Source organism: Monodelphis domestica, chromosome 7 (genome assembly GCF_027887165.1).
Source record: "Monodelphis domestica isolate mMonDom1 chromosome 7, mMonDom1.pri, whole genome shotgun sequence".
NCBI lineage: Eukaryota > Metazoa > Chordata > Mammalia > Didelphimorphia > Didelphidae > Monodelphis > Monodelphis domestica.
Window position 1 is genome coordinate 207,926,835 of NC_077233.1, and position 15,855 is coordinate 207,942,689.

At 41.2% G+C, this 15,855-nt stretch overlaps 1 protein-coding gene and 1 long non-coding RNA gene across 4 annotated transcripts; one reads left to right on the plus strand and one right to left on the minus strand.

Moving 5' to 3' along the window:
• Positions 1 to 1,012: 1,012 nt before the first annotated feature.
• Positions 1,013 to 7,938, minus strand: STX4 (syntaxin 4). 3 transcript variants are annotated; one of them, XM_007498519.3, is made up of 11 exons: positions 7,805 to 7,938; positions 7,041 to 7,142; positions 6,765 to 6,864; positions 6,500 to 6,574; positions 6,327 to 6,397; positions 4,946 to 5,054; positions 4,641 to 4,717; positions 4,155 to 4,292; positions 1,974 to 2,084; positions 1,780 to 1,881; positions 1,013 to 1,482 (listed from the first exon to the last, which is right to left on the minus strand). In XM_007498519.3, the coding sequence occupies exons 3-10, from the start codon at positions 6,841 to 6,843 to the stop codon at positions 1,801 to 1,803; spliced, it is 741 nt and encodes a 246-aa protein (XP_007498581.1). In that variant the 5' UTR covers positions 6,844 to 6,864; positions 7,041 to 7,142; positions 7,805 to 7,938; the 3' UTR covers positions 1,013 to 1,482; positions 1,780 to 1,800. The 3 variants fall into 3 exon arrangements, with proteins under 3 accessions (XP_007498581.1, XP_001372058.2, XP_007498580.1); XM_001372021.5 differs by lacking the exon at positions 7,805 to 7,938 and adding an exon at positions 7,347 to 7,721; XM_007498518.3 differs by lacking the exon at positions 7,805 to 7,938 and adding an exon at positions 7,329 to 7,673.
• On the plus strand, positions 5,054 to 8,592 carry LOC130455616 (uncharacterized). The gene is made up of 2 exons (XR_008913675.1): positions 5,054 to 6,695; positions 7,662 to 8,592. It is a non-coding gene; the product is annotated as an uncharacterized LOC130455616 (long non-coding RNA).
• Positions 8,593 to 15,855: the final 7,263 nt, after the last annotated feature.

Consider the following 15,855-nt stretch of genomic DNA (forward strand, 5'->3'; position numbering starts at 1 on the left):
CATGTGCTGAGGAGGTAGACATGAGGTACACGTGCAGTCCACAGCTACTCTACCTGGACACCCCCCCAACGGACTTCTTTAACACCTTTTGGATCCCACCTCCTGCTCGCTTCCAGCCAATCACATCCTGGCTCCACCCAGACTGAGACTGTTCTTTCCCAGCTCTATATCCTTTACTGAATGGAACTCAACCCTGAGGCTTCGCCTACTCTGGACCACAGGCCCAATCCCTGGGCAGTTCCACTTTGGGAATGGATATTAAGTGCACAGCCCAGAGGTTCCCTTGCTGAGAACACAGAGTGCTTTGTTGTTTTTTTTAACCATGCTTTGCTTCCCTTCGCAAAGGCAGCTGCCCAGTTGTGGACTAGGGCAGAAGGTGTAAGGCCTTAATCTCGGCCCTGTCCTCTCCCTTTTGGGGTTTGGCTCCCATCCCAGGTCCAGGAGTAGAGTAAGGGAACTGGTCAGAGTGTTCCCCTGATGTGGCTTCGAGTGGGCCAGGGGCAGGGGCAGAGAAAAGAGCCTGGGACGGCGGCAGGAGTAGCCTGGAGTTGGGGAGAAGAGGCGGGATCGGGGTAGACTGGCCACAGCCCTCTCACCGGATGGGAACTTTGCCCCCATAAAACCCATATCTAAAAGCTGAGGCCTCCCTTATCTCGACAAAAGACAAATATCAAGGTCATTCACTCCCCACCCCATCCTACCTCTAAAATCTGAACCTTCTCTGGCCAAGGGTCAGGCACCTATTCCTGCCCAGCACAACACTGTTTGCAGACTCGATTCCACCTGGCCACGCCACACCTCTTGCCAGCAGTTCAGTTCAAACCACTGAACCCTGGCCTGGTCTGGTCTGTAGTAGGCATGGGAATACCCTCTGGTTATATTTACCAAGAAGGGTAAATGTGGTCTTGTGAAAGAAATGGTAAAAGAACGGGGCACTGCCTTTTCCCAGAAAAGTGTCATTTGGGTTCTAAAAGGTCCAGGAGACTACAAAAATCAGGCACAATCCAGATAATACACTTGTTTTAACTTTATTTCTTATAAAATTTTGTCCTAGATGACCCCAGCACCTGGAAACCCACTTAAGCTGGAGCAAAGGCCCAGAGAGGGTTAAGCTGTTCTCTTGCCCTCACCTTGAGGCTTCTCCATCCCATTTAACCACCTAGTAGTCACTTGAGGGACTGGGAGATGGGGTAGGAAGGACTGGAATAGGATTCTAGGGATGGGGGAGTGAAGTTTAGGGTAATGGAGGGGAAAATAAAATGAGGTTATACAGGGCAGGAAGCCTTTGGAGGATAAGACAAGGGATAAAATGGGGCTCTAGGTGCTACCCATCTTCTTCCCACTCCTCCTCTCCAAGGTAAAACATCTGCCTTCTTTGCGGGCTGGGCCTCCTAACTGCGCTTGGAGGTGTAAGGAGGAGGCAGTACTGATGACCTCCTTCCTAGTTTCCATGTGCCCCCAAAAGCCAGTCTCCCCTCTCACCTGTAAAGGAAAGGAAGGAGATAAGGGTCAGAGGGAGAATGTGGGGGAGGTGGGGCAGGATTCCAGGTCTTTGAGAACTGAAGAAGTAAGGAGGGCAGGAGCTGCTAAACAAGGGACTCCAGGAAAAAACAAAAAAAATCCCCAAAATCCCTTGGGTTCAGGGCAAAGGGCCATTTTGAGGTAGAAGTCCTGGAATAGGATGCCTAGGTTTCAAAAGGGGTAGATGCAGGAGCTTCTGGGAGGAAAAAAAGCAGGAGGGGCCAGTCTACCAGTTCTTAGGTTTATAAAGCTGCTCACCTCAGCTGATGATGGTTGCTATTAGGTCCCTACGCTGAGACCAATGATTAAAGCAAGGACGAGAACAGCAATGGTCACACAAATAGCGATGGCGACCTTTTTCTGCAGGAGAGAGAGAGAGCTTAGAGTATGGTCTGGGGCCAGCAGGTATGGGAAGATTCTTGGTACTGCTGGTGGGAGTACCTTTCCCTCACCTTTCTGGCTTTCTTCTGACTCTCCAGTGCAGACTTGACATGTTCCTGACCTCGTTCCACAAAGTCTGCTGAACTGAGAATGTTCTTCTCAATCCTATCAATCATCTCTCCCTAGGGAGTGAAGAAGACGAATGTTGGGTTTAAAACCAGATAGGTGGGAGGAAGAGACTAAAGCAGACTGAGATCAAGAGCAGTCCCCTATTCTGGGATTCAAGGCCCTCCACAGAACCTAAATCAAATTATCTCCTATCTAACCAACTAGGAATGATGACCTCACAGACTCATATAGAGGCTTAAATTGTTTTCCCCTTATCCCTTATTAAGGCCCACTCATTTTTTCAGTTCTGCCACAATAACACCTTTTCCATGAAATCTTCCCTGATTTTCCCCTCCTCGTCCCTCAAGCTAGAAGTCAGATTCAGAGTTGGAAGGGACATGAGAGAGTCCGATGTCTTCTTTTTTGGAGAAGAGGAAACTTGGGCCTAGGGAAGTTATTACTTATTAGTCACAAGTTCTTAGAGTTTTTGCAGAGTCAGAATGTGAACTGAAGTCATATGAAACTAAATTAGGGATCTTTCCACTACCTAACATTTCTGTTTCTCCTAAAAGGCCCATTCAAATGTTGGATATTACTATGTATGTATACTTTCTGTATTTGACACCATGGGCCATCTCCTCCTTTGGCTTCTGAGATGATACATTAGCAGAGTTCTACCTTTTTTCTGCCTTGCTAATTCTCCAACCTATTTTCCTTCTTTCTTAAAATTTAATGTTTTCATAATGTTTTCATAAAGGTTCTATTTTCATCTGTCCTCCCTGTTCTTTTCATACCCTTTTGGTGAACTCAATCATTCCTTTTATGTGAATGCCTCCCAAATCTATATTTATTTCTCCAATCTCTCCTCAGAGTTCTAATCCCACTGCTTGCTTATCTTTGTCTGGTAAACTCAAATTCAATATATCCAAAATTGAAAATATTTTCCTTGGTAGACTTATCCTAGTTCATAACTTTGGGATTATCTCTATTGTTCCAAATATCCAATCAACTGCCAAGCCTTTTCCACTTAATTTCAGAATACTGCATTCATCCATTCCCTTTCCACTCCTACAATCACCACTCTTTCTATTAGACCTCATCTCTTCACTCCTTAACTATGGTTATCACCTCCTAACAAGGTCTTCCTGCCTCTTGTCAGTCTCTAATCTATTGAGTAATCCTCCTAAAGTTTACTTTACTGTTTATACTACTGCTCTACTCACAAAAACATTCAATTGCTCTTATCTACTGCCTACACAGTAAATTATATAAAGTCTTGTCTGATATCCAACATACTCCATCTAGATCCAACCTACCACACCAGCCTTATCTCATACTATTTCATCTCTTTTATTCTAAATTCCAGATAAATATCTTCAATCCATCCTTCACTCCAAGAATATTTCCCTTCCTTTCCTCCAATCTACAACTGCTAGAGTCCTTTCACTTTCTTTTAGTTCCAATTTGATGGTATATCCTCCAAAAAGCTTTCCCTAATGTCCTACCTGTGCTATCACTCCCTCACTCCCATGAAAGTGACCTCTCCTACTCACATTTCTCAGAGCACTTTACCAGACAGTTTCTTTGTAAAATATCCCACTTTCCATTTTACTGTAGTTATCTGTGCCCGTGTTCTTCTGGTCTATAGATTGTATGCTCTTTGAGAATACACTGTGTATCAGATTTATCTTTGCTATTTATCTATAACACTCAACTCAGTGCCTCCTGCTTAGTTGGCCCTTAATGTTTATTACATTTTTAAGTGCCTGGGGGGAGGAGTGGGAGAGAGGGAGAGAACATGGATTGAAAAATGTCAAAAATCTCTTTAAAATTGTATTTACATGTAATCTGCAAAAAATACAATTTTTTTTTCCCTTTAAGTGTCTGATGGGGAAAGGAAGTACAGTGAATACCCCTCTGTATCCCCCTAGGCAACCCTGTACCTACTTGGCATATAGCTTTAGGAATGGGGGAAAGGGGAGAGGCTGAGAATAGCAGGAGACTTAAAATAGGTAGACTGGGGGCAAGAAAGCTTTTAAAAGTGACAGGGCCCTGAATAAAGGCAGAGCTCTGAGGAGGTGAAGTCATGGCAAAGTGTAGCTTTAGCTCTAATGAGGGCTAGCTGGGAGCTGATAGATTCCAACCTGCATCTCTACTTCAGTGGCCAGGAAGGTGAAGATTTCATGGAGTTCCTTAATGCTTCTTTCAAGTTGTTGGATTTCTCCATGTCGAGTAGAGATTTCATTCAATGCTTGTCTTGTCATTTGTGTGTCCTTCAGGATCTGGGTCAGGGAAGAGTGAGGCATACTTTTAAAGGTCATTTCATCCTCAAAGGGTAGATGGAAATCCTTAGATCTCTAGGGGCCCAGTGGACATGGATAAACAGATACTACCTTGGCTGCTCGTATCCTAACCCATGATGTTGTGTAAATGAGTGGACACAAGGGTAAAGCCAGGAAGGAAATAGGAAGACTCAGGCAGGAGATAAAGTGCCAACCCATTTCCTTAACCTCACAGAAGTGAAATTTTATTTCATTCCAGTTTTCCAGTTGCAGGGGAACTGAGTACCAATAGAACATACCCAGAAGAAATAGATTGAGAGTCAGAGTTTGACTATGTGACAGACTCACATTGGACACAAACACTTCACTTTGTCCACTTTCCAGCATCTGTTCCAGCTCTTCATCTGATACCATTCCAGCATTGGCTGGGAAGGGGAGGGAGGAAGGAGAAAAGACCAGGCTCTTACTTAAATGCTCAGCATTTGGATTTTTACTCTTTCAGATCAAAGGCTTGCTGTACTGTTCCCATTTAAATCTAGGCTGCCCCCAAGTCTGCCCTTTTACTTCCAAGGACAACATTCCCCCCATAGCTAAATGTTCCTTCACCCTTTCCCCTCACCTCATCTCCCCTCGACCCATTCCCCAGTGCTCACTGATCTTTAGCTGCCTCTGAATCCGTTCTACGTTCTTTTCCCGATATTCCGACTGCATAGTATTACACTTATTGATGAGGTCAACAAATTGTTGCGATAAGATTCCATGCTGTGGTGGAAGAGTAGAGGGTGGAATGTCAGTTAAGGAAGGCCCAGTTGGGAATCAGAAGCTTGATGTCAGTGTTCAGATGAGACTATTCTCATCATTGTTCTCCAAGATATGACCCGTCACTTCATACCAGGCCTATTACAACCATTTCCTAAAAAGTCCCTCAGCTTTCAGTCTTTCTCTTTTCTAGGAATATATCTCACACAAGCAGTCAGATTAATCCTCCCCAAAAGACCAGCTTCCATCATTTGATTCTGTAGCTCAAGAACCTTCTTCAATGACTTTTCATTGTCTTCAGAATAAAGTAAAAAGTCCTCAGCCTGGAATTTAAAACCCCTCCACGATCTGGGCCCAACTTACTTTTTTCAGCTTTATTTTCTACTCATTCCCCAAACTAACTTTCCACTTCAGACATAGCATTCAACTGAACTGTGCCCTAAACAAGGTAGAGATATTTCTTTTTTTTTTTTTTAATCTTGACAGAAAGGGAAGGGCTAGGTAAATGGGGTTAAGTGTCTTGCCCAGGGTCAAACAGCTAGGAAGTATTTGAGACCAGTTCAAAACCCAGGACCTCCTATCTCCAACCTTGGTTTTCTATCCACTGAGCTACCTAGATACCCTTAGTAGGGGTATTCTTGACAGCACATCAACAAACTTTGTTCCCCCTTCCTGGATTGCCACCTTATACTCCTCACTTGTTTAAGTCATATCTACCTTTCTTAATCCAACTCTCCTACCCTGATCAAGGCAGTCAACAAAGAAGTCTTTATAGCATTTAACCACTTAGACATTCATCATAACTACAACCTCATGTTGTTCTCTTGTTTTGACACCCATCATTTAAAATTATAAGCACCCCCAGGACAAGGGTAAAGCATTAAGAATGTTATTCTCTCCCTTGAAACTCCACTCCCTTCAGGGGTGACCTCCAGGAAACATTTATTGAACCATTCAGGTTCTGAAGAGAATAATTTACACAATAACAAGATGGTAAAGACAAACAATTTTGAAAGCCTTAAAAACTCTGCAATGACCCATGATGAAGCCTGTTATCTGACTCCTGACAGAGAGATGATGGGTTCAAGGTGCAGAATGACAATATGGCCAACATGAGAATTTGTTCTGCTTGACTATGCATAGTTACAAGGACTTAGTTTTTCTTTGTTATCCCACCGCAATGAAGGGAGGTGGGAGAGAAAATAGATTTTTGTTAATTGAAAAAAATTTTTTAATTGACAATTAATGCTAGGGTTCTGGAAAGGTCCGACGCACCTGGGTCTTTCTCATCCTTATGTTGACAGAATTACAGTTTTCATCTGCTTCCTCCTTCTGGGGATCAATGGCTGTTAAAGGACAAAGGAGGGACAGGGCAATGGGCTTAGGGGACCTGCCTCTAGCCTCAGGTTTCTTCCCAGAACCCTGGCAGCACGCCAATCAGCACTCACTCTTCAGCTGGGTCCGGATCTCCTTCCCCAACTGCTTTATCTCTTCTCTCAGGTTCTGGAGGTCTTGCTTCATGCCTAAATTGGAGGCAAGGGTGGGAATCGGAGAAAAGCATGATTCCAAGATAGCTCCAATAACAGGGATCCTGGAGGTTTCGCGAATTCCCTCCCACCTGGAAAGACGACCCACTCTGTGCAGGTGAAGTACTACAAAGCCCATAATCCCCAGGGGATAGGGAGTGAGCATGCGCTCTTCGCTCTCACTCACTCTCCTCAGGAAGAGGGGTGGCGAGGATGGTGATCTGTTGCTTCTCCAATTCCTTAACTTTGTTCTCCAATCTCGTCATCGTTTGTCGAATGCCCCGGACCTGGGGAAGAGCAAGGAGGGCAAAGGGAAATAGGGAACCTCTCTACTCCTCCAAGATTCCTCTTCCTTCCTCCCTGCTCCAAATCCAGGCATTCCAACCCCGCGACAGTCCTCCGGAAAGCCCCTCTAATCCGTGCCCCGGCATGTCGCCTCTTGGCGTCCCCGCCCCACCTTTACCTTTTGGAAGAATTCCTCGTCGGGGTTCCCCAATTTGGCGGTACCTGGATGCACCACCAGGGCCACTCGCTCTTTCCCCTCATCATCAGAGCTGTCATCTCCCTAGATGGGCAAGGATCACTGATGGGGGCCCTTGCGCAGTATCTATACCCCCCCTCCCCATTCCCGTGAGACGCTCCCTACTCCAGGTTCCCCAAACCAGGTGCCTTTGAACCCCCGTGGTGCGGAAGCCGTTTGGGAAGCCGCTGGATGCCTTTCCCACTGACACCTCAGCATCAGGTCACTGACCTTCACTTCCGGTCTCACCTGTCTCAGTTCGTGGGTCCGGTCCCGCATGCTGACCTAGTTATTTCCCACTCCACCCCCCCGCACCTAGTGGGGGGGGTTACAGATTCGGCCCAAACCTCAAGGCCTCCAAAGTTCCCAATCTCAAACACTGGTACCTCCACCACCACTCCCCTTTTCCCCCCAAACACCCCTGGGACCCCTTCCAGCCCCCAATATTACAAGCTCCGCCCCCCTCCACCTCCCATAACCAATGGGAAGAATCCAGCCACAGAGACCCTTCGGCGTTCCACAGGTTGTAATTCCCTCCTCCTCCTCCCAATCCTACAACTCCAGCCCCTCCCCCCACCAGCGAGGAATCCACGCATGCGCATAGAGGAAGTTCTCTCCTCGCCCTCTGGAAAGACGGAAACGGGAAGCTGCAGCTGCAACCTGAACGGAAGTGAGACTGCCAGGACTCTAGGATGCTTCGTCCTTACCGGAAGCTGGGCGGAAGGAGCTCATCACCGGACGTGAAGTTACCAGATGAGGGGGAGGAAGGGGAGAAACACACGTCATCCAAGCGTCAGCCGCCCGTCTTCGACCTGCTCACATCACCCCATGGTCTCCACCCTCGCCACCTTAAGTGACCTACTCTGATTCTCCCCCTCCCCCCAACACCTTATTTTTCTAAAACCCCAGGTCACAAGATTTGCACGAACCGCCTTGACCTCCCTCGTAAATCATTCTTGTTAGCCAGGTCCTAGGAATCTTAGCTAGATTTAAGATGACATGATCTTTCTGGAAAATAGTTAAACTCCGCCCCCCCCTTCCACTAATAGATTAGCCCGAAGTTCCCGGAGGCCAGCACTCTAAATTTGGAAATCAGCAACATGTGACCTTCGTTTCCCACCCCTTTACTCTCCCTCCTCCCTTCCTCCCCGCCCCCTAGCTTTTCCCGGAGTTTGCCTTTTTCTCTCGGAGGACCGGGTTAAGGTGTCATTCCCTTTAGTACGTACCCGACCCAGGGTCCTAAATATCTTAAAATCAAATCTCCACAATTTAGGGCAACCTCAAGGACGAGCTATCATGACCTTGCTAAATCACCCCCGTGGCGAAAATATTTTGGAAACCATTTTTTTTGCTGTACAGAAACTAGCAGAGGCTATTCTACTTTAGAATGCCTGATCCAGAGGCATAAATAGCAAAGATACTCTGCATCTATTTTTTGTTGATTAAAAAGTGTTATTCGACTTGTATATAATAAAACGAAACCTTGAAAACTTTCCTTTATCTTTCTCGCCCCTTCTCTGGGATCCTAAATTAGGAGGTGCTAGGATTTGGAGACCTCTAAAGCAAAGGCACAAAAATGCTCAGTTGAAGTAAAAGTCAAATTTTGAGGGGAAAAAAAGGAGACACGTAAGTGAAGATACCCTCAGCTTTTGTTGAAAGTGTTCAGTATACAAGTTTAAGCCTTGGATTATTATAGTTTTAGCAGTTTGTGGTTGTGTGGTGGTGGTGGGGAATGAATGGTCTGGAAGCGGGAATAAATTGGGGACTTCTTGGCACACAAAAACAATGTCCTTGGGGCTCTGGAAAACAGGATGTTCTTGGGTATACTCTTTGGTTCAGGACCCTCAATAATAAGACATTTATTCTTTGGAACAATTTGGAACTATGACCAAAGGGCCTAAACTACCCTTTGATCCATCAATTTCATTACTAGATCTGTATCCCAAAGAGATTTTAAAAAGGGGAAAGGACCTGTTTTTACAAAAAATATAGCATCTCTTTTTGTGGTGGAAAAGAATTGGAAACTGAGGGGATGTCTATCAATTGGGGAGTGGCTTAACAAATTATAGTATGTGATTGAAAAGGAATACCACTGTGCTATAAGAAACGATGAGAAGGATAATATTAGAAAAACCTGGAAAAACCATGAACTGATGCAAAGTGAAGTGAGATGAACCATGAGAACATTGTACATAGTAAGCAATATCATATGATGAATATTTTTGAACAACTTAGCTATTTCTAGCAATACATTGATCCAAAATTTTTTTTCAACAAAACTTCAAATTTCAGTGACTCATGAGGCAAAACAGAATCCACCTCTAGAGAAAGAACTGATGGTATCTTAATGCAGACTGAAATACACTATATCTCACTTTATTTCTTCACTTTTGTTTGCTCAAGTTCTAATATGGAAAGATATTTTACACTATTACAAATATAAAATCTGTATCAGATTGCTAGCCATCACATGAGAGGGAAGGAAGGGGAGAATTTGTCTTAAACTTTAAAAAAAGTTTAAAAATTATTTTTTCATATAGTTGAGTAAAATATTAAAATTTTTTTTAAAAGATAAGACTGTTTTGGGTCAGGTCTGCCAGCTCAGCAGGTCACCTGGAATTCAGTTGTAAGGAATTACTGTTATGTCAAGCAGTTTTCATTTCCTATTGGTTGTCTCATTTATTCTTCCATTTCAGACCCTGAGGAATATGGTAACTCAATAAATACAGTTTGATTATCTTCAAGATTATATACATTTCCACATTCTTTCTTTATGGTCAAGGTGACATACTTTATAGACCCACCAGAGGGCTTGGGAGCTGGGGCTCAAGATGCGAGAACCTGGTGAAACATAACCTCCTTAACAACCTAGAAGGAACATAGGAAATGTTAGGAGCTTAGTTTAAACATGACAAATAGAGCCAGAATACAGAGGAGACCAATAAGTAATCCCTGGAAGATAAGACAGAAGATGGACCTCAAAAAATTCCCAATTTATAGTGTCAACATGGAATTTAGGAATCCCAAACTTGTGGCCTAGTGGGATCTGATGAACCCCAATTTTAGATTTAGCTTGTAGATTGGAGACCCCCAAAGCTTGTACTTGTTCCCTGTTCCCATGAGAATCTACCCTGAAGGGAAATGATAATCCTGGTTGGATGAGATAGGCATATGCTAAGGACATTCTTTGTTTTAGGTAGTGTCCCCTATTGCATTAAAACCTCTCTCAGGAAGATCAGACAAGGGCATGAACCATCCTTTAGCAACTTTGTAAGCAGCCCCCTTCTCTTGCACCCTAGCTTCTAGCTATGATTCTTTTCCCTAGCTTGATTGTATCTTGTCAGTGTAGTTTGAACATTCCCATTTTCCTTGTAGCCATAGTAATGTCAATCATCTTTCCCTGCCCCTGAATTTCCCAAAGGGTATATAAGTTCCCCAAATTCTTTTGTTCCTCGGAGTTGTCATCTAGTGTTGTGGCCCTCCCTAGGGATAACATTCCCAGAGTCCAGGGTTTGCACCCTGAAAAGGTTGTGGCACCTACTCTGAGTAAAGGGCCAAATTGGACTTATCCCTATCCTGATTAAAGACTTGGTTTTTCTGACTATTTAATAGTTCTGTGTCATTTCCATGTTAACAATAGTCATTTAGGAGTATATTGTTTCAGATGTCTATGCTGAAGGGAGCCTAAATTTAGAGGGATTACTGATAAGAAGCCACAGCTCAAAAGGGAAAAGGAAAAAAGGATGATGTCAAAAAAACCCAGTACATTCCAGGGACACAGATAATGGTATAAAGGTGTGGGAGCCAATCTTGTTGGGAGTGGGAGTATACATGCAATAGAAAGGGCTGCAATTTCAACAAGGACTAGTCTGGAACAAAAATGGATAACCTATCAAGGCCAAAAGGTCACCAAAGGTAGGAGGAATCAAACTCAACTTTGATGTGAAAAGAAACCAATGAGCCTGGAATACCATGTCAGACCTTCTGGCCAAGGTATTATATGTTGAAATTGACCACCCCCAGTGTCCATTTAATTAGCATCTTGAATCTTAGATGTTCCATACAGTTGTCTAGTCCCTAGAAACTTTTCTTGGACAACCTGGAAGTCCTCAGGACAGCTCTAAAGTGGTCTCCTAATTAGTCGATATTCTTCTCTGGTTTCAAATTGCTTTTCAGAGGTCATGTAAGTTTAATATTTAAAATACCACAAGGAAAAAAATACCACAGAAGAAAGAATTATTAAAGCCCTCAAAATTTTTGAAAACCTTTAATATTACATAGATAATTGTCTGGTCTTGTTACTGTCTAAAAACTCTTAATTTTGCAAGTATTTAGAACTCTAAATTCAAAATTCAATTCAAAATTAATTTCAATTCTCCCATAAGGAGGAGTAGAGACTGATAAGAGTCTAATTCTCTCAAAAAAATATATGGTACAGAACACTTTTCATAAGATGACCTCCATTACACAAATGAATTCATTTAACAGTTACAAATATAACTTCAATTATAGCAGAATGTTTTGTGATAGGATAAACAAATTAATTCCAAAATAGTGCATATCAAATAAGGAATCCATTGTAAAACATGTTTACATTTGAGAACATACTCAATACCCAGGTGTTAATCCCAAATTAAATAAACCTAAATAAAATTAATTTTCTCTTAGATGAAACACAAAATATTTCATAAACTACTCTTCTCTAAGAAAAAATGCTTGTACTAAATAAAATTCTCTTTTTTAAATTTGTTTTTGTTTTCTAAAATTCTTTATATCAAAACAAAACCAAAGTTGTTTCTGATTTTAACTTGAACTAATTATAGATATATACATCGGTCCCACAAAGTCTTATATCATGGTATAATTATTCTGGAAAAGATATAGATAAGTACCTTTCCAAAAGTAGGCAGATGACAAGGCTAAATACTCATCCATTCACTTAGTTGTTCAGGAGATGGTATTGACTATAATCTCAGACTTGAAAATAGAAAGAGGTGCTAACATATTGCAACAACAATTATATCAATAAGAAATCACAGCTTACCTTGCTCCAGTGAGAGATGTGTTATCAGAAGAAGCAGGTTGTGATCATGATAGCAGCATCAGCTTCCAAGACTAAGGTTAGGGGCACAGAATGACTTACCAACTGTATAGCAGGACAAAGCATCCTTAGCTCTGTTTGACTTCAGGTAAGAGTCACAGTTGGCAGCCAGTAGTCATGTAGTATCAACCCTATTTCATTGCCAGACTCAGCTTAATCATGAGGGAAACATTCATGTTTAAAAGGAAGTAACATAATAGACAAACTGAATCAAGAGGATCCTACCTCTGGCCATATCAGAGTTGTCCTCTCAGCTTTTCCCTGATACATATCTCCACCTGCAACAGTTCAGGATCACACTCCCTCTGAGTATCATGTAGTATTTTTCTCAAATGCTGGATTACTGACTTAATGATCCATCAGATAATTATACCTTAATTCAGAACTCAAAACAAGATCATTTATAGTCCCAAGATATTTCACTTTAAATAATAAGTTTCACCAATTCCAGTGTAGGTGTAGCATTCCAAGCATATTCACATCTACGAAATATAAATGATTGTATGATTACTGTGTCTTCGGACACCAGGTAACACACTGATACTTGTGAATGAAATCTTGACCTGGCCATGCTGCCCGTTGCCTAAGGCAAACTCATTAACGCTTGGTGCGGAGTCGCATACCCCTGAAAAAGCTCGGGTTGAAATCTACATGCCCATAAAGGTGTCACCTTCACATTGCCACCCAATCTGAATTGTCTATGCTTTGTAACTCGATTGCTACCTGCTTGAGAGTGCTTCCCCAAACACCCCACAATAAAAATAGAAGGCGGCCCCATGATTCTTCTCTTGGATCTTCACTCTGCTCTAGGAACCTCTCTCTCTCTATCTCTAGTAAACCTTCTCCTTTCCTGAGGCTCTAGCCCCCCTCGGCTTTGCATTCTCTACCTTAATCTCCTCCTCTACCTTGTGTTCCATAATTCTTATATTTTCCTTCCAAGGAGAATATCATAGGGGTTTGCCTGCCCTATTTAAACACTGATTTGTCTGTGTCTGTCATTCTTCACCCTGGTTCTCAGATTCCCTGCCTCTCCTCGAGTCCTACCACAAAGGAGAACCCCTTCCTGTGTGGCCCCCGGGGGTCGGGGAACCCCACAGTAGGGATAGGTACAATGGATAACCTCATATCAAGTTCTTGAAATAACTAGAAGAAAAATTCATTAGATTTTCAAAAAACTCACCCAAAAGATGTTATCTACATCCCACTTCTAGTAATTTCCCTTCTTAAATACAGCTTAAAATGCATCCTAAAGCAAAAGGCAGCCATTTAAATTTAATAAAGTAATCACATTTTGTAAGGTCATATAGATGATGAATATATGGCAGCTAACAAACTTCTTTTGAACAAGAATATTTCTAAGACTATTCCCTTAATTTCCTTTTATTTCATGGATTCTCAAAATTTACAACACAAGAAAACACATTAATGCTAATTGCTTCCTGAATTTAAGACAAGATTCAGCAATAATCAGATGACATTGATTTAATCAAATGCATTTCCAAAAGACAGAAAACAGAAAAAACAGAAAAACATTCATACTATCACAAGTGAGTTTTAAGCTCATAATGTTCTAGGAAAGGTATGAATCAGTGCAACATGTTTTGTCAAAGATCCAATTAGCCAAAAGGTAACATGTATAGGCCAATGAAATTACATCAGATAAATAAGAATTTACTGGTCTAACTTCAAAGTTAGTTTAATTTAAAATGTACTGGGCTAAATTTTATTAGTTATTGTTGTTAAAGTACCTAAATCCATTTGTAGGACTGGTAAATCTTTTTTTTTAGTTCTTAAAAAAATTTTAATAAATTTCCACATAAATTTTCCAAAGTTATATGATCCAAATTGTCTCCCTTCCTTCTTCCCTCCTCCCTCCCAGAGCTGGCAAGCAATTTAATCTGGGTTGTATATGTATTATCATGCAAAACAGTTTCATATTAGTCATTTTCGTAAGTGAATTATCTTATAAAATCAACACCACAAAACATATACCCAAATAAACAAGTGATAAGTCCTATGCCTTCATCTGTGTTCTACTCCAACAGTTCTTTCTCTGGAGATAGATAGTATTCTTTTTCATAAGCTCCTCAGAATTGTTCTGGATCATTGTATTGCTGTTAGTAGGACTTCATCTCCCAGAAGGTTCTTAGTATTTCCCCAAATTCCACTTATATAGTAGCTAAGTCTATCGCATTTGATTGTTTCACAATACTGCTATTATTGTGTACAAAGTTTTCCTGGTTCTGCTTATTTCACTCTGCATCAGTTCATGGAGGTCTTTCCAGCTCTTTTTGACATCATCCTGTTCATCATTCCTTATAGTGCAATAGTATTCCAACACCATCATATACCAAGATTTCTTCAGTCATTCCCCAATTGAGGGACATCCTTTTAGTTTTTAATTCTTTGCCACCACAAAAAGAGCAGCTATAAATATTTTTATACAAATAGGTTCTTTCCCATTTTTTTTTTTGGTCTCTTTGGGGTAGAGACCTAGTGGTGGTATTTCTGAATCAAAGGATGTGTGTTCTTTTATAACACTTTGGGTATAATTCCAAATTAGGACTGGTCAATCTTAAAACTCAGGCAAGGCCAACATAAAGAGATTTACATCATGCCAAAATTAAAGTATAAACATCATTATACTTTACATTTACAAATGAACAATTTTAAACAATTTAAATGACCTTTTGTAAAACAATTGAATTCATAATTGATTAATCAGTAACCCAAAAGAATCTAGATGAAAAAGAATTTACCATTTTAATACTAATACTAACTATTTTTTTTTAATTTAATACTATTATATAGTTATATATATATATATAATAACTAATGCAGTGATTTATCTGATTCATGCCAAGCATTATTTTATGTATAGTACAAATTGGTAAACTTGAATAACTGGTTATAAGATCACATAGCTAACAAAATTCTAGATATATGTATTTTGTACTGATTACAGAGTTATCCAGTAGGGAATTTAAAAAAAATTCTTACCTTCAATCAATACTGTGTATTGGCTCCAAGGCAGAAGAGTGGTAAGGGCTAGGCAATGGGGGTTAAGTGACTTGCCCAGGGTCACACAGCTGGGAAGTGTCTAAGGATAGATTTGGACCCAGGTCCTCCTATTTCTAGGCCTGGCTTTCAATACACTGAGCCACCTAGCTTAGCACCTCCAATATGGAATTTTTGCATCCAACCAAGGAAATAACAATAAGTAACAAGGCAAATATACAGTGCTTACTTTATGCCTGATTTTGAGTTAAGAAATTAATAATCATTGTATCAATTTTGATTCTCACAATGACCTTGAGAAGGAGGTACTAATGATACAATCAATATTTTTCTTTCTTTCTTCCAATAGCATATCAAAGAATTGGTAAGTATCCAATGTTAAGGTTATTCAATTCTTCCATCATATTTTAGCATACATTGTTGTTGTTTTTAAATTTTTTTTCAGTTACATGTAGAGTTTTTGACAATTGTTTTTTGACATTTTAAAGTTCATGTTTTCTCCCTCCCTCTCCTACCTTTACTCTGAGGCAGTGAGTAGTCTGATATAGGTTATTCCCATAATTTCATGTGATAACTCATATTACTCATATCACAATAGAAGACACATATCACACACAAGGCCTAGAGTACATGGTTGTA